Raw genomic sequence first — 19,359 nt, 5'->3', positions numbered from 1 at the left:
CTCTGTTATAGAATTGAAGCTTAATAATCGATAATATGGCATTTTGTGTTGTTTAGAAAACCTTGAGAATAATTACAGGTTACTAATAGAGGCGAAACTGGTTAGTCATTTATTTGTTGTACTGTGTAGCTGATTGTTGAATTTATAACTTTAAATACATGATAATATATTAAAATGGTTAAACAATTCAATTGTGCTTTTTTGATATATATATTGCTTGTCACGTTTACGGTTGATTGTGAAATTGAAAATTAATATGCAAACAGGAAATTATTTGGTCATGTAAATTAGTGAATTGTAGCCTTACTGGATATCGTGAGAGATGATGGACGAATCAGGTATATAAAAAACCCTACCGTGAATGTTGCCTCATACTGGATAGGGTATCAGAGAATGGTAATTTTAGCTCTCATACCGGATGGGATATGAAGACAACCTGATTCATCCTCATATCGGACGTGGTATTGAGGGATGATATTTTTGACGCTCATACTAGACGGGTTATGGGGACAGTCGGTTAGTTGATAATGTTGGATATTGGTTCATGCGTAGTGGATTATCCCTATGGGCTCTTAAGGTTATCAGTACGTAAATAAAAATGAAAATTTATTATTATTACCCACTCGAAAATGAGATTGAAATGTTATTTGAGTTATCTCTATAGATCGATTTTGAAAATCTCGCAACGTTAAATATATGCAATAAATAATTTTCTTTATGAAAAATGAATTTACTTAAACCAAGAGCTCAATTGGTTGTTTTTATAATTTTTACCAACCTTCAGTTTCTGTATCGGTGAGTAGTGTGATATTCTTACTAGGCTAGTATAGCTCACTCTTTCATTAAGTATTTCAGATCACGAGGATCAAGACCCACATTCCGATCAACAAGAGGGTTGTGAATAAGTTCACCACTCAGACTCCCTTCAAAAACTAGTAAAGGTTGTCCTAGAATGCTCAACATATTATCTTTTATTTATTTCTTTAATTTTTATTTATTCTTTTAGAAGGGTCATTCCTATAGTCCTATTGACCATTTTAAATTATTGTGTAAAGAATGTAAATCCTAAATTCTTTTATTTCACTTCTATACTTAATTTATGAATTTTTTTTTTAAGTTCCGGGCCTTTACATATGCGACAAAGGTGGTGGATGGATTTGTTAAAATATTTTGACTGCAAAATCCATTATCAGTCAGGGAAAAAAATGTAATAGCTGATGCTCTCAGCTGAAAGAGTTCCAGGATGTTGATACATTTGATGGTAAGTGAGTGGGAATTACGTAGAGTCATGCAGCAAGTGGAAATTAAAAAACAATATCGAGGTAAGTATGTAGCCAACTTGAGAGTCCAACCAATCCCAATTTAGAAAATTAAAGAGTGTCAAATGGTCGATTCTAGTCTACAATTGATCGAGGAAGGAGTGGAGCAAGGTGCTTTGGCTGAATTTAGCTTACATCGTAATGGAGTGCTCATGTATAGGGATAGGATGTGTGTGCCCAATGACAGTGATTTACAGAAAAAAAATTCTCAAGGGAGAACACAACATGAGATTTGCCATGCATCTAGGGAGTATTAAGATGTATCTAGATCTGCAAAAGCATTATTGGTGGCATGGATGAAATGGGACATTACTGAGTTTGTGTCAAAATGTTTGACGTGTCAGCAGGTAAAAGTGAAACATCGAAAATTCGAGGGATTATTGTAACCATTACCAATAGTGGAGTGGAAGTGAGAGCACATTTCAATAGATTTTATGATAGGTTTACCAAGAAACCGCAGGAACCAACATAGTATTTGGGTGATTATGGATAGGCTGACTAAATCCTTATATTTTTTGGCTATGAAGGTTTCAGACTTAGTTAACCATCTCGCTCGGTTATATGTGAGAGAAGTAATTAGACTGCATGGAATCCCTGTCTCCATTATTTCGAATAAGGACCCCAGATTCACCTCTATATTTTAGAGAAGTTTACAGTTAGTAATGGACACGAAACTAAATTTTAGTATGGCTTTCCATCCCAAGACAGATGGGCAATCTGAAAGAACTATACAGGTATTAAAAGCTTTGTTATTGTCATGCATTTTGGATGTTGGAAAAAATTAGGAAGAGATGCTACCGTTGATAGAATTCTTTTACAACAATAGTTATCATGCTAGTCTTAGGATGACCCCCATATAAGACTATTTATGGTAGACACATGTCATCGGTTTATTGGGATAAGGTTGAAGAAAGACTATTGTTTACTCCAGAGTTGGTAGAGGAGACGACTGCTAAGATATCAATGAAAAAGAAGAACTTCTAAGCAACCAATAGTAGATAGAAAGGGTATACGGATAATACAAGGAGGGATTTGGGGTTTGATGTCGGTGATCATGTGTTTCTGAAGGTGTTACCAATGAAGGATTTATTCATATTTGGAAAGAAGGGAAAACTAAGCCCTCATTTTATCGGGCCTTTTGAGATTCTTGAAAGAATAGCTACAATTGCTTACCGAATTGCTTTTTCTTCGAAGTATGCCGGGATACATGATGTGTTTCACGTTTCGATGTTACGAAAGTATCAGCCTGATCCGACACACATTATACATCATGAAATGCTGCAATTAGAGAGGGACTGGATGTATGAGGAAAAACCAATATGTATCATGGAACTACAATAAAGAAAATTAAGAAGTAAGACAGTATTGATGGTGAAAGTACTATGACAACATCACTATGAGGAGAAGATAACTTGGGAACGAGAAAACGAGATGAGAATCAACTATTCATAACTTTTCAAGGTAATGTAGTGTAACGAAAGTTGAGGGACCAAATTTCTTTTAAAAGGAGGGAGGGGGGATATTGTAATAGCCTAGATAAATAAGTTAAGCGAGAGTAAGATGGACGACTAGGATTAAGTGGGTATTTCAACAGTCAAGATTTGGGCTTGGGTTGGGTATAAAAGGGTAGATCAAACAGAGAAGAAAGAGGAAGAAGAAATAAAAAAAAGTGCAAAAGAGAAAATAGAGAGTGAGCAAGAGAGAGAGGAAAACGAAGAAAGGGAAAAAAAAAGAGTGAGCGAGAAAAAGAAGGAAACGAGTTAGGGTGAGAGCCGATTGACCAGAATTTCCTGGAAGAGGTGAGTCCGCAGTAGATTTTGTGAGACATAGGAGTACGGAAGCAAAAGGTAAGGAGAATTTGGAATTTCAAACTTATTTATGGCAATGTATTTTGTATTTTTTGTGTTTTAGGTTAACTAAGGTGCACAGAGGTAGGGAGGAAGAAGTAGTGAGGTGATTTAGAGGTGGAGGTATGGTTGGAGACCGAAACCTGAGAAAGAAAGAAAGAACATGCCGATTGAACTGTAGGGATACACAGTTGTTCTGGTAGGTAGGGGTACACAGTATGTGAGAGAGAGAGGATTAGAGAAAAATCAGAGTTAGAGTTGCGTAGATCATATTATTCAGAATGAACTGGTTTGAAAGGAAGAGCGGAGTGTTGGGAGGGAGATCTGTTTATAGCCGAAAGGTGAGAGTGACTTGAGGTCAAACAGATTAGAAACTAGAAAATAGGAAGGGAAGTAGATGAAGTGGTGGCCATCCATTGGCTGGTACCTATATGTGCAGATGCGTAGATGTGTGAGGCCATTAGTTGATGCTTGTAGTTTTTGGGTGTGCCAGTATGGTGAGTGGTGGCATGTAGCATGTGTGTGGCCACTCAGTGCTCGACAGGGCACTCACCTAGTGAGGTGTATGTGAGGCCCTTGGTGATTTTTATAGGTTTTCGGCATGGCCACTCAGTGGTCGTTAGATGTTGGGATATTGGTGTTGAGGTGCCGATATGATGATGTGGTGTGTTTGTGTGTGTGGCCACTTGGTGATCGACATATGTCTGGTTGTATATGCTATTGGGGTGAGACCTTGGATGCAGCAAGAGTTTATGTGTGTGATCCATTTGGGGTTAGTGTCTACAGGTTGGATTGTGAGGGACTGGTTGTTTATTTTGGAAGGTTGAACACGTAAGTGATATTGACTTGTTGTTTGGTGGTGAATTAGTGTGGTGTCATCATCATAGGTGTTTGTTCTGCGGTTGATGTGTCGGTGGGGCTAATCGTTGAGGTAGGAGGGAGCCGAGTTTTGTCATCCTTTTGCATAGGATAGGGAAGGATTGGGTGTTAGAAGTAGTAAATAGCGAATGGCAGTGAGTATAGGTATGAGGAGAGTATTGAGTGGTGGGAGAGTGTGGTGAGTGGGAAATAGAGGAATGAGGTGTAGAAGAAAAAGATATAAAAATTGGGGAGAGAGTTTAACTAATTGCCATAGTTTAATTTTTAGTTTTAAATTTTATCTTACTGGATCATGTATGCTCATTACCTTTATTTTTGGATGTATTTAGACAGGAATCGGAACCGAAATGCTTAGCAACAAAGCACCATACCTAAAAGAGATATGATTGTAATATTTTATACTTCAATTGAGATGTAATAGTACAAGTAATCGTGTCAAAGTAGTGGTTGGACTTTCATGTGTTTGGTTGTGTTCGTTAAGTTGATCTTGAGCCTAGTAATGTGTTCGTTGTAAAGAGATTTGTTTAACACATGATTAATTGCTAAGAAAATTAATTTGAATTATTTAAATATAGTGTGTTAATACATGATAGTGAGATATTTTATCTTAATGCAGTCAGAACAATAAATGAATTGTTATAATAGCAGTACATTAGTGTGTATAAACAATTCCAAGTTAAATAATAACTTAATATGAAATTATTTTAAAAATAAGTATAGTTATAATTACATTAAATCAATTTTCAAAACTTTTTAATTTAACAAATCATTTGCACATAAAAAAGTAGGTGTACAGTACATCATTATATAAATATGCTTATAAGAGTCAAAACTAATTATTATTTTGCGGAGTTTGAGGAACGTGGCTACTATTATATATTATATATACGTGCATGTGCGTCTATATATATTGTTGCATTTTTTAGTCAACGTATTTTAAACATATGTGTATATACATACATACATACATACATACATATATATATATATATAATGAAAAGAAGCAGGATTAGTAGGCATGATTTCATAATATGATCCCAAAATCTGATTTATTAATATAATGAAAGTTTAGTGATCCACAGCCATCACCAAGTAAGAGACGCGTCAGCTTTGATCAAATTGCATGTAGACCCGACATTCCCATGAGAAATTCATTAATTAATTATAATATTTTAATTAATTATATTATATATATATATATATATATGTATTCTTACCAAATTTTCATATCACAATTGGAAAAGTTATAAATTAGAGTGTTATTAAATTTTATGATTTTTTCGACTTGTATTTTGATTTTTGTAATTTTCTTTAAAATTTAACTAACTTGATATATTACATTTTTAGAGTAAATTACATTAAAATTTACGAATTTTGGATTTACTTACAACTAGATTGAGTATATTGTTCTAATTCAATATATTTAACTTTTATAATTTTATCTGAGACTACGATTATTTTCTAATTAAAATAGATATAAATTTTAAAATAAATTGAAAATAAAATCTTAAATTTATTTACAAAAATAGGGTAAATAATAAAAACAAATGAATGAATTGAATTAATGCTGCCTGCCTGCGTTGTAATATCATCACCACGTCAGTGACAGCTTCAATCCACATGTCTTTCTCATCTTCTACAACTATCTCCCAAACATGACCTTTCCTAATTCATGCGTCATCATATACATAATAATAAACAAATAAATATCTACCCATTTTTGTTTTCGTAATTATTATATATATATATATACATATATGTCTCACACATATATATAGCCCCTCCTCAAAGCCATTTTCACTCACCCTATACTTCTACTTCTATCTTTCTTCTCTGTTTTCTCTCTCTCTCTCTCTCTCTCTCTCTCTCTCTCTCTCTCTATATATATATATATATATATATATGCACATAGAGAGAGATACTGCTAAGATAATATTCAGGGGAGAAATTATATTTAAAAATGGCAATTGGGCAGTTTAAAGATGTTGAAAATGGTGAAATAATTAACACACTTGAGGATCTGGAGCAGCCATTTATTACTAGCAGCAAGCAAGAAAAAGTTGCAGGTCGTGAAAAGGGAGACGATCCTGATTATAGTCTTCGCCATGGTGGATCCATTGGGATGGTCTTGCTCAGCACATTCGTTGCTGTTTGTGGCTCCTTTGAGTTTGGCTCTTGTGTAAGTATACATACATACATACATACATACATACATCAACACATTTGTATATTTAAACATATATATGTATTCTTCCATTATTTCTCAATCCTGGGAGTTCCCAGCTTTTTTTTTTTTGTTCTTTTAAAAATTTATATAATAATAATTAGCAGAGTTCTTGATGGACTAAATATTTTTTTTTTTGTTTTTGTTTTTTGGTAGGAACCTGGAAAATAAAAAACAAAAGAAAAAAATCCAAAAAAGGAAAAAAAAAAAAAAAAAATTGCGTTTAGCTTAAGTTAATTCTTTTGACAGGTGGGTTATTCAGCACCGGTTCAGTCTGCAATCAGAGAAGATCTTAATTTCTCTCTAGCTCAGGTTTGTCCTTATTAAATAATGATTAATTATATTATTATTATTTTAATTAAGCTTATTTTATTATTCTAATTAATTAAGTAAATATTAATTAATTAAAAATTGGCATGCAGTTCTCTTTATTTGGCTCTATATTAACCATTGGTGCAATGATTGGTGCTGTCTCTAGTGGCCGGATTTCTGACTTCCTTGGTAGAAAAGGGGTACGTTTAATCATTTTCTTAGTAGATTAAACTTTTTAGATAATTATTTTTTTAGTAATTTAATTATAATTTATATGCTCTATATATTACATTTTTTTTATGTAATATATACACTATATAATCAGTGTAAAATACAAGTCTGGTATTATATCAGTTCATACCCTAAAAAATTTTATTGTCTCTTTGAAATCAGGCAATGAGATTATCTTCTGGCTTCTGTATTGCTGGGTGGCTGGCTATATACTTCTCTACGGTTTGTATTATGTATTATGTGTATATATATATATATGTATATGTATATATATATATGTTGAAGTTTGAAGAAACCTTGTTTTGGCTTTATAAACCATTGTTGACTCTTGAATGTTTCTGATACAGGAGGCTCTCTACCTTGACATGGGAAGGTTCTTTACAGGATTTGGAATTGGGATTTTCTCTTACGTTGTAAGTATTTAATTAATTAATTATTATTTTTTTTTTTGCAGGAAAACCAATGAGCTATGATTTTTCAGTAGGAAAAAAAATTTCTAACTGTCATTTTTCTTTTTTCTTTTCTGTCAAATTTTGATCAAAATATTTTAAAATTGTGACAATAGCCAAATTAATAATAAACAGGTCCCAATCTTTATCGCGGAAATAGCACCAAAAAATCTCCGCGGAGGATTAACGACGTTGAATCAGGTCGAAAATCGTAAACTTTAATAAGACAAATGAAAATTACAAAAGAGAAAATATTCATTAAATTTTTCTCATATCTTCTTTGAATTTGTCCTGCAGCTCATGATTGTTATCGGTTCTTCGGTTTCATTCTTAATAGGAACTGTGATAACATGGAGATCACTCGCTCTTACCGGTAAATTCTAGTTTCAATGCATTGACATTAACAATTAAAACCTTAAAAATAATATTATTGTAAGTTCGAACTTATTTATTAACCGTAAATATTAGTATTATATCCGTTGAAAAAAAAATAATTTTAAAAAATTGTAATCTGCCGGTTAAAACAATAGTGTTTACCATTAGTAATGATATGGAAAATTTAGACAAATAATGGTAAGAAAGAACTAATTTTAATTGTTGGGTTTGATTTTAAAGGGCTTATTCCATGCATTTTCCTGCTTGTTGGCCTCTTCTTCATCCCTGAGTCTCCTAGATGGCTGGTAAGATTTCGTATGTGTCTATATATGTATGTATACAATAATGATTTATGCATATTGTTTAAGTGCAGGCTGACACTATGATTTGCAGGCAAAGGTTGGTTGCGAAAAAGACTTTCTTGTCGCCCTGCAGAAATTACGTGGAAAGGATGCAGATATCACCATTGAAGCTGCCGAAATCAATGTACTATAGTAAAATACTTACAGAAAATTCATGGTGTTCTAAATTTTAATGTGACGAGAAACTGACCAAGTTTTGGCATTAATAGGAGTACATTGGAACTCTTAAGACTCTTCCAAAAGCAAATATTCTTGAATTGTTCGAGAGCAAATACATTCGATCAGTCATTGTAAGTAACCATTAATGCATAATTTTTCCATTTAGTATGTGATTTTCTCAAATTCTTTCGCACCTTATTGAAATGTTTTAAGCTCGGACAATTTATGATGTTTAGATCGGTGTGGGATTGATGGTGTTCCAACAATTTGTCGGAATTAATGGGATAGGATTCTACGCTAGCGAAACATTTGTAGCAGCTGGTAGGTTACTGTCTCTGAACACTTCAATGTAGCCTTTGAGTTTTTCGTATTGAAACTCAATTCGATTATTGAATTACAGGACTTTCTTCGGGAAAAATTGGAACCATAGCTTATGCTTGCATTCAGGTATTTGATCTTATATAAATAATAAATTGATTAACCATTTCAGTTTAAAATTTTTGAATCATACAAAGAAATTCGAACATAACCATCTCTAATCTGGTCATAATCTTAATGGCAGGTTCCGATAACTGTCATTGGAGCGATGTTAATAGATAAATCTGGAAGAAGACCACTTATAATGGTATGTGGTCCTCATTCTACTTTCGATAACTTGAAAAATGAAAATTGACACGAGAACTTTTCTTTGAATTCCGGTGACCCGAGAAGTTTTCTTCAAAATCTTGTAGGTTTCGGCTACTGGCACATTTCTTGGCTGCTTCCTTGCAGGCACTTCCTTCTTTCTCAAGGTTTTATCACCAAGATGCCTTTCATAAGTTCTATTAGTCCGTTATGTCTCAATATCAATCTGAACTTTGTTTTATGATGGATGTGAACCAGGGCCATAGTATGTTGCTTGAGTGGACGCCAATTTTAGCTGTTGGTGGAGTGCTGGTAAGTGCTGTCAATTATGAATACAAACTTGGTTTAACAGATATATATATATATATACATATGTTTTTACAATGAATTTACAACGGTTTTGATCCAATTTTTGCTAAATGAAAATCAGATATTCATATCATCGTTCTCGATTGGAATGGGCGCGGTTCCTTGGTTGATCATGTCCGAGGTAATCTTATTATAATAATTCTTGCCTTCTTAATTTATCACATTGCACAACAAATTCACCTTAACCTTATGAAAACCTACATATATGTAGATAATATATGATATTTTCCTTGTGTGTTACAGATCTTTCCCATAAATGTGAAGGGAGTTGCAGGGAGCTTGGTGGTGCTGGTGAATTGGGTGGGTGCTTGGTTAGTTTCCTATGCTTTTAATTTCCTCATGAGCTGGAGCTCTTCAGGTAAACACCCAACAAAAATTAGTCTCTAAAAATATAATTTTTTTTGAAAAAATTCACAATTGAACTGATCCCTTTTATGTTAACATGTGATTTTCAGGCACATTTTATATCTTCTCTGCATTTTCAGTAATGACTGTGCTGTTTGTAGCAAAGCTAGTCCCAGAAACTAAAGGAAAAACACTAGAAGAAATTCAGGCATCCATCAACTCATCATAGAACAATTATTTATATATATATATATATCATATTAGGAAAAAAATCTATCATTGATGGCTCGAGGATCTTCGACAATCTGCAAATCGTGTAGCATTATTACGTTCTTCATCAAAATTCATCGGAGGTTACTTCTAGTAGAGAACATTTAAAAGTGAGAGCAGCGGAGAATAGCAGTGGCATCGAGTATTTCTTATGTTTTATTTGGAAAATTTAATTAGGAAAACAAGTAGACACATTATTTTCTCATTCCTCCTACTTTTTTGGTTATGTAATTTCAAGCTTTGCTTGTAGCTAGTTATTTAATAATACATTATGCATGATTCTCTGCTGCAGCTACATGTATCGTTTTTACTACATAATGACATAAAAATTGCTAGTTGACCCAAAAAAAAAAAACATGAATATACTGTTCGCAAATTCATATTTAATATAATAAAATGAACGAATTAATTAAATTCACGACATAGTAATTTATTTATTTTAATTCGAGTTAATAAAATGAGCTTCTTATTTGGTTTAGAATAAGATAGTTTAAAGTAAATTTTAATTTATAGTTAACTAAAAATTATGCACAATCGGGTGCCAGCTTTATAATTATGGACTTTTATCAACTTTCAGTTTACAGATTTTCTTATATGCAACTCATTAATTTGCAGATTTTATAATAAATTAAATCATAATCTACTCTACAAATACAAATACAAATTTTTATTTTTAAACTACAGATTTTAATTTATTATTATATAGTGAATTTTTTTTTAATGCACTGAGAAAAAAAAAAGGTATTTAAATAATTTAATAATATTTAAGTTGATAATTTTCTAAGATTCTAAAAAGTTCTTATACATGGTTTAAATCTAATTTGAATTAAATTGGTTCAAACTTTTGAAGACTCTCCTTCCCCAGAAAGGCAAAAAAGTAAATGCAAACGGATACTGTCTTAAGAGGATTGCAGCTTATCTGTAACCAGCAGGCTTCAACTCATGGATATATTATGCAATTCTGAATGTGAAATCCGTAATCGTTTCATATTCCTTCTCTCTGTCTCTTCGGCGTCATATTGAAAAGGTGACGGTGAATTGCTTCTTTGGATTCCTAATCCCTATTGTTTCTGTTTGCATGAGAAAATGCAGGAAAAGTACAGATAGAATCGAAGGATTTCGATATCGGTTTAATTTTGAGAAGGCGCAGAGTCAACTCTATCTCTACGATTGCGCAGTGTTTAATTAGCTTGCTTAGTTGTTTATAGGTGGCGCTCAGGGCTATTGATTTTGAAATTTGATTCTTCGTTTGCTTTATCTTTTTTCTTTTACTCTGAGAAAGTCGGTGCTGTGAAAATAGAGAGAAGGCATGACTTCGAGTGTAAGTTATGCGGTAGCTTGATTATCTCGTTCTGATAGTGAGATAACTCTTGAATTTTATGCCTTTGATTAGTTTATCTTTAGATAATCAAGCACCATTTTTGGTTTAATTAATTAATTTTTCTTAATTGTGGAGTTTTTTTATGTGATATTCTGATTCAATGTTCATGGCTAATGGTTTCGGTTATTCTTTTTTTTTTTTTTTTTCAGAATTAAGGTGGTCATTTCTAAGCTGTGGGGATGTGAATGTGCCTCTCTTTGCAGTGTTTGTTCATGATCGTGAGTTGGAGTAAGTAAATTATAATCAGTGAAATCGATATAAGATAAATAATGAGTAACCGTGGCAAAAAGATCAAATCTTATGAAGATGGAAATGCCGCTGAAGAGTTTTTTCCAGTTCGGAGGAGACGTCGACCAACTGATCGTCTTGATAATGAAATTGTTCAACTAACAAAGCTTAGGTCAGAACCTCATGGATTTTTAGGCAACGCGGCACCTGGCAAGTTTAAGCTGCCTGTTTCAAGTGTTAAAATGTTATTTGGTCGGGAGAGTAACTCCTCTGGAAGAGGTAGGTTCTCCTCGGCAGATAGTTGTCATTTGTTGAGCCGATATTTGCCCATCAACGGTCCTCAGATGGTGGATAGCATGAATGGTCGTGTATATGTTTCTCAATTTTCAGCTGACGGCTCTCTTTTTGTCGCAGGATCTCAGGTATGATCTTCAAAGCCAAGCTACATATAAAACAGTTGTGAAACTAGAAAATGTTGGTCTTAGAAATGGCTAGATATAATTTTATTCTTCTGTGGTTTATTTTTCAATCTGACATTCATTTTTAAACAGGCACAACAAATTAGAGTATATAACGTGGAAAGAGGGTGGAAAGTTCAGAAGTATATCCATACAAAAAGCATGAAATGGGCAATAACAGATACATCTTTGTCACCAGACAAACGTTTTCTTGTAAGTTTGTTGATATACCATACAAAAAGATAAGCCATTGTGTCATACAGATACACATGCTAATCTGTGTATTTGGTGCTTCTAAAGGTAGGTTGCTTTAGATTCGACTAAGCGCTGCATGTTTTTGTGTTTCTCGATGAACACTAGTTACTAACTTCTTACCTAATTAATTAAATGAATACCAGCCTAGAAATTACATGGCTGGCTGATGAGGGACCATCTTATTTCATACACATAAGAACATCCTTTGCAGGTTCAATTTGGTCTTTGTCTTTGTGATAAAAATTCATTAGCTGGCCATAGGAAATGGCTTGGTTATCCCTAAATAGGTTCCTTTTTGCCAGTTAAGTAGGTTCTTGTTTGTTGGCATGTGATGTCGGGTATTGACATAGCTTCCACTTCTTAGAGTGGCTTGTTATTCTCATGTGGATTTATTTTCTCTTATTCAATTCAAATTTATTTTGGATGTAAAATACTGCAGGTTTATGCTAGTTTATCCCCTGTTGTTCACATTGTAGACATTGGATCTTCTACAGCGGAGCCATTTGCATACATTACGGTATGTGCTACTTAGCTTAGACGCTGCACCAAATATTAACTTTCTAATCTCAGGAAAAGGTTTTTAATGTTTAAATATGATTCTATCTTTCATACCAAGAAAGGATTTATGATGATCTTTTTCTGTGTTTTTGGAAATGGAGGACCAATGGTCTGGCCCAGTGGCTAAGCCACTGTAGTTCACATTTGTCTTGAAGGTTTTGATAACCTAAACGTTGTTTAATTTTCCGAGAACTGGAGGTACATATCATTCCAAGTATGCACAATCGAAAAGCAAAAGGGGAAAACAGAATACGTAATAATGGAGGACTTCATAATAGGAAGCTAAACTAGAACAGGCCTCCTAAGCTGATATTTCCTAAAGAAGCTAAATGTTCTTACTGTACATGGAATACATAAATCCCTAAATACATACTTATTTTGTATCTTTGATACTATTTGTTAATAATATAGTTCTTCCAATTTAGTGTCTCTCTGTTTTGTGTTGCCAATCAATGCTAGAAATTTGATCTTTTTGTAGAGCCCTATTTATTATAAATTAGCTTGATCACTTAAAGTCGATCTTCAGGAAAACCAGGTGAAGTTACTGTTACCTAGTGCAACGAGTAGTCATTAAGTCTGTTATTTTTCCTAGAAGATTATAATAAGTGGTTATTAGGTTTAACTAGATGTTGATTTACTGAAACACTTTTTTATATATATTCAGGAAAATCATGAGGGACTTAATTTTGCTGGTGAAGATGGTGGTCAATTTGGGATCTTTTCTGTAAAATTTTCTATTGATGGAAGAGAACTCGTAGCTGCATCGAATGATAACTCGATATATATTTATGATATTGAATCGAAAGTGTGCACCCTGAGTATCCCAGCTCATCAGGTATCCTAATTGATATCTAAGCTGATTAAATTGTTTTTTAGTAAGAAACACATTTTGTAAATGTGATACAAAGGTGTAATTTTATTTCATCCATTTATTTTATGACAAGATTTATCCTCATCATTCACATAAACATGAAAAATGAGGTTTAGAAGTTTAATATCTTTTGTACAATGTATTGCAGTCTGATGTTAACGCAGTATGTTTCGTGGATGAAACTGGCAATCTCCTTTATTCTGGGGGTGATGATCGCCTTTGTAAGGTAAACATTATTTCGCTTAAGGAGGATTACATTCACTTGCATGCCAAGCACTGGTCATAGTTATATTTCATGCAATCAATTCGTGGATGGTTATAACAGGAATTATTTGTTGGATGACATTTAACTACTAGTGTTTGCATCATAGATTCAACTATTAAGAGATGCTTTGCATTGTGAGTCCCCTTACGGAAAAAAATATAGCTCACGATTAAGTAGTTCCTTTCCTATATAGACATGTTGCATCCATTCTGAGACGTTAGTTCTAAATTCAGATATTTAATCAATGGGCAGAGTTTGCAAAGAGGAAGGATAGTTTCTCTTTATCTACAGAAAATAGAACTTCTTTCTGCAACTGATTTTGTCCCTGATGAGTGACCTGAAAACTTGATTTAGTTGTTCATGTCTGCACCTTGAAGTATTAAAGTTCCTCATAACTTGATCCTCTTCTACTTCTTATTCTTCTATTTCAGTTTTAGTTTTGGTTAGCCGAATAAACTTGCAACTGGATACACATGGTTACTGATGGATTGACTGTTTTGTAAAGCTCAGAAATATATTTTTCATGTTGCTTTAGATAATCTCATTTGCGTACTGGTAAAAAATTGTTTGCTTATTTCTTGGATTTCTAGGTGTGGGATAGGCGATGTTCTGTCACGAGAGGACGAGCAGCTGGGGTGTTGATGGGACACCTAGAAGGCGTTACATTCATTGACGGTCATGCAGATGGCTGCTATTTTATCTCAAATGGGAAAGATCAGACTACTAAACTCTGGGACATAAGAAAGATGTCTTCTAATGTCACATTGTATGTCAATATCACTTTGTTCCTTCTCTCCCTTTGTTAGTTACCTTTTTTTTTTCGAATCTTTATGTTTGCCCTTGCTAATAGTCATAGTAGATTTAGGTAAGTGGGATATTGATAATCTTTGTCGATGAAAGTTAATTACTCCCCTCAAGTATTTATTTCTATTACCAAGTGATAATACTTCTGACTGAGACATCAATTGCGATCATTATATTGTTATTACTATTACTAGTTTTACTACTATTATTATTATTATTATTGTTATTGATTTCATTTATTTGTTCTTCAAGGGGTTCGGAAGAGGGAATACTTGTTCAAAAGGAAATATATGCACACATTTGCTTCTGTCTTCCCAATAATGGCCTTGCTGTTAACTGTGAGAGAACTTTCCAGAGATTCGGATACTAGAGCCAAGCCATTATTATTGAATCCTCTTTATCTCATGCATCAATATTTGGGTCTTCCAATTTTGATCCAATACCCAAAATGTGACCGATTTTTCCTTTTCCTTTAGAATAGTCTGAATCAGTTGTGACTAATTCAAATAGTTCTTACCATTGAAACGATAGGTAGAGTAGATTGGCTGGAATGCTCCATTAGTTTGTGCAGAATTTTCCATTTGAAAATTTGTGTCAATAATTTGAGATATAACCTCCGACATAATGTAAGATTTTAGGGCAATTAAGGTCAATTAGTTGTCTGGCTATGAAGGCTGGTGGTGATGGTGGCTGCTGCGGTGGACGGAAAGACTTGACCCCCTTTTGTGGGTTTCTTATTTTGATAATGAAGGTTGAATAGGATTTATAAAATAAGATTTCTTAACATAGAGCTGTGATACCATGTTGGAAATAGTTATGTTGTGTATTTCATTAAATAATATATCCCTTTGTATACAAGTTGTAGGAATAAGAAAAGGAAAGCTACAATAAATTATAAAAGGTGTATTTTATTTTAATATCCTTTAGCCTAGTTTATCTCTATTTATACATGATATAATTATCATACCCCCCTAATATTGAAGTAACCTTGTTATCCTCTAGCTTCTCAGATGAATCTCTATAAATCTTGAAGTCAGCACCATGCACCAGAATGAAGTATGTAAACCTTACACATAAGAAAGCTTCCTCCAAAGGTAGGATCAAAGGCTATGGTGCCATTGGGCCATGACCATTGAGTCATATTACATCAGAGCCCTCCAAAGGACCTCATCATTTTCTAAATCTTGCTTTAGTTTTAAAAGCTATATATTGTTGGGTAAATAGAGGTATATGAATTTATATATGAAAACTCCAAAATATTTTCATCAACTAGACAAGGCCCAAAGGAAATTGCTAGACATACTTCCATCAATGTTAACAACTCTAAAAAAGAAACTTGTATGACACTTCCCTTCTTAACCCTAGTCGTCATTTATTTCTGCCTCCAACTAATTCTTTTTCCTACAATAATCTCTTCAGAACCATTCTTACTGGAGGCTGGTCTACCTAATAGATTATCATTTAAGCCACTATCTGACCAACATATCATACATGGAAAACCTCGTCATGAATCTTATTTTTCCAATTCTAATTTCCCCAAACTTGAAAAGCCTCCTTGTTTCTTACTGGACAGGGAAGGACCTCAGAGACCAAATAAAAAGCTATAATCCCAACAACTAGAAACAAGAAAATAATTAATATGAGATGATACAAAACAATATTCATTGACCCGGTAAATTAAGCATTTGCAAGAGGGAGGTCTCTGAGCTGCAATCTTTGAAAAAATTGAACCTCCTAATGCTCGAAGTAATCCTGTTACCCCAGCTTATTAGATGGATCTTTATTCATGTTGACATCACAACTAATGCACCATAATGGACTGCATAAATGGACACGTAAAAGTGGTATAAGTGAAGGCTAGGCTAGGGTGCGTGAGGACACCTGAGATCGACATCAACTCTTACCTCTAATATCCAAAAGATCAAATAGAGAAGGAGCAATGAATCAAAATCACCCCCAACAAGCACGTCAACTATGAACAATATCAGAACATGCTTCATAGAGTCTAAAAGAATTCCTTGGACCGGCTCAGAATATGCCAAATCTGTCACCATCAACAAGTGTATAAGGTATCTGTACCTCGTGTTGGTGACTGATGGTGCATGAGACACCAGTCAGTAAGGAAATCATCAACAAAGAGGTCGTGTAGCTAGCTACTCAGGTTCTGGAGTTGACATGCTGTAACTGAGCTCCACGCTGACAAGATCTTCCTCTCGACTAGGGTTCTGGCACAATCTTCTATAAATTTTTTAATTACTGTTTTAACCTTGCCCCACTTCTATGTTGAAGAAATAATAACACTACTCTATGTTACAAAAAAAACATAAATAGTATTTTTAGTAATCTCTATGCCAAGAAAACCACTATGGAAGAAATATTTGTTCTAGAAATTAACTGTCTCAGAAATATATTTTATATTTAATGCTAAGCTCCTGAATTTAATTGCTAGAGTGAACTAATGAATTAAAATCTCATTTTGTTGCCACTGATATTTCTTCTTCAACCAAATCAGCACTCCCAGGCTGTTTAGACACAGTGACTTTGACTACAGATGGATGGAATATCCTCCATATGCAAGAACTCTGAGACATCCTGGGGATATGTCATTGACTACATATAGAGGCCATTCAGTCATGTTCACTTTAGTTCGCTGTTATTTCTCCCCAGTATCCAGGTAATGTTCTTGTTCTTTATCAATAATACATGGGAAGCGATGGTGAAGATTGTTAATTGTGGAACTTCTCAGATTTTTTTATAAATTCCTAGTCTATCTCTAGCACACTCTTTCTAGCAGGCTATGATGCTGTGATGTTTAACACTTGAATCTTTTCATTCCTAAGGTTCATAAATTTGATTGAATAATAAGCTTATATCTGATGCGATTTCTTTACATCTTCAGTTAAATCAATCTTCTGAACTGGGACTCAGGTCTTTCAAGTTAGTTGGATTTTCGTCCAATTGAAACTTTGTCAAATGACTTGGACTCGCTTTTTGCAATATTGTGAACAGTCAAAATGATTGTGCTCCTTTGTCACTGTCAATAGATAATATGCACTTTTTTTTGTTCTAAATTTCTTTTTATAGGTTGCTTTGATAAGGTCAGCCTGTATATTGAACCAGACTGCTGGTTTCAGGGCATTGTGCTGCAATACTGACGATCTTGTGATTGCTGATTCTGTGATACATTTATAGTCCTAATCTTTTGTTCAAACACTTGTTGCAGCACTGGTCAAAAATACATATACACTGGATCTGGTGACTCTTCTGTGCGCATATATGATCTGGTACGTGCTGAAAATTTAGCAATTTTTCTACATGCAGTCGAACAAATGATTTTCATTTTTCTTATACCCTATTCTTAATCTAATTTAACTGATTGGTTGGGACATATTGAAGTATAATTACATGAGCCTTCGATGGTTAAAGATTTTTGAAGGACTATAAAATGACAAAGAAGTTTATTGCTCATTCTATTTGTGTTGTATTGTATTATGTCAGGATAATTGTACAAGGACTGGGATAAGATTGAGTACGAGCAGAAAAAAATAGCTAGTCTTTGTAGATGAGTAATTTTGGGAACTAAACTTTTTTTCTTCACGTTCCACTGCTTGAAAACTGCCTGTGTTCCGATTCCCATCGTCAAATATCACTACCTGTTGACAACTTGCTCTGTAAACATCCCGTTTCCTCATTTAAAGCTAGGAAATGCTCACTACTTGAATATTTAGTTGCTGCATATATTTGTATGTGCGCATGATTTTTACTGCTCTAGATTTGAACTTATCATTTTTAGGTGTATCAGAATTAGCATTTAAGAGAGTAGAGAAGAAGAAGCATTGTAGTATATAGAATTATTCATAATTAATTTGGATTTGTTGACTCTTATGTGGAGTAGGTCACTTGATCAAACCCGTAACTCTATCTTTAATTTTACTTTGATCTCCTTGCTTAAATTTACATATTGCACAACAAGAAATATTATTGTTTGTTCTCCAATTGATCATTCAAATATGCAAGTAGCAACTGATTAGTTATTTTTTTAGATGAGTGGAGCTGAAGTTGCAAGACTTGAATTTCATGAAGGACCTGTAAGAGATTGTAGTTGGCATCCTTCCTACCCAATGCTCGTAAGCTCTTCCTGGGACGGTACTATTGCCAGGTGGGAATTTCCAGGTTAAGGTAACCCAGCTTCTACACCAGAGAGGAGACCAAGTAGGAGGGAGGGTTTTCTAGGTAGGCTGATAAATAATCATCTACAAAGCTCGGCAAAGGAAAAGAAAAGAAATTCTGATATGTTGGTACTATGTTATTCTTAAGGTGGTTATCCGATTTTTTGTTGCGGATATATAGCTTGTTCTGCCATTTATAGACAAATTTGAAAGGGTTTCCATCTTTTTATTAGCAGACTCATTGCTGTACATATACCATAGGAAATGGGGAATGTTTATGAATTTTATTTTGGCCTAAATTATACCTAGTTGCTCATTTTTCTTCTACAATGTCCCAATTTGGCTGTTGGAGCTTTAAAAATATTTGCATACTCTGATCTGATTGCTTTGATCTGTTAAGCTTCGTTGTTGAATTCTTTCATGGCAACGAGTCAAACGGTATTTGTTTTGACTATTTGGTTAAGTTACTGGTTGGTTTTACATAACTATTTTTGAGTTTTTAAATTTTTATATATATATATATATATATTTGTGTATATTGAAATATGTAACACCCATTTGGTTTAAATATTTCTTTAAATATTTTTATTTCTGTTTATTTCTTG

At 33.7% G+C, this 19,359-nt stretch overlaps 2 protein-coding genes across 3 annotated transcripts; both read left to right on the top strand.

The window, feature by feature from the left end:
- Positions 1-5,840: 5,840 nt before the first annotated feature.
- Positions 5,841-10,056, top strand: LOC110822918 (Major facilitator superfamily protein). Of its 2 annotated transcripts, none has more exons than XM_022053145.2 (18): positions 5,841-6,224; positions 6,519-6,581; positions 6,692-6,781; positions 6,975-7,034; positions 7,160-7,225; positions 7,397-7,462; positions 7,559-7,634; positions 7,877-7,941; positions 8,030-8,122; positions 8,208-8,288; positions 8,394-8,478; positions 8,558-8,604; positions 8,720-8,782; positions 8,889-8,948; positions 9,040-9,093; positions 9,212-9,271; positions 9,394-9,508; positions 9,606-10,056. In XM_022053145.2, the coding sequence occupies exons 1-18, from the start codon at positions 6,006-6,008 to the stop codon at positions 9,722-9,724; spliced, it is 1,482 nt and encodes a 493-aa protein (XP_021908837.2). In that variant the 5' UTR covers positions 5,841-6,005; the 3' UTR covers positions 9,725-10,056. The 2 variants fall into 2 exon arrangements, with proteins under 2 accessions (XP_021908837.2, XP_088072608.1); XM_088216482.1 differs by having other exon boundaries at positions 6,084-6,224; positions 6,426-6,581.
- A 537-nt stretch (positions 10,057-10,593) lies between these two features.
- On the top strand, positions 10,594-19,084 carry LOC110822930 (LEC14B homolog). The gene is made up of 10 exons (XM_088216481.1): positions 10,594-10,792; positions 11,296-11,796; positions 11,926-12,045; positions 12,527-12,604; positions 13,310-13,480; positions 13,665-13,742; positions 14,372-14,547; positions 17,098-17,259; positions 17,809-17,869; positions 18,629-19,084. Exons 2-10 carry the CDS (start codon positions 11,416-11,418, stop codon positions 18,761-18,763), a joined length of 1,362 nt encoding a protein of 453 aa, XP_088072607.1. The 5' UTR covers positions 10,594-10,792; positions 11,296-11,415; the 3' UTR covers positions 18,764-19,084.
- The last annotated feature ends 275 nt before the right edge of the window (positions 19,085-19,359 follow it).

The sequence above is a fragment of the Carica papaya genome, chromosome 3 (genome assembly GCF_054855325.1).
Source record: "Carica papaya isolate Zhongbai chromosome 3, ASM5485532v1, whole genome shotgun sequence".
NCBI lineage: Eukaryota > Viridiplantae > Streptophyta > Magnoliopsida > Brassicales > Caricaceae > Carica > Carica papaya.
This window is presented reverse-complemented; position numbering and strand designations above follow the sequence as displayed.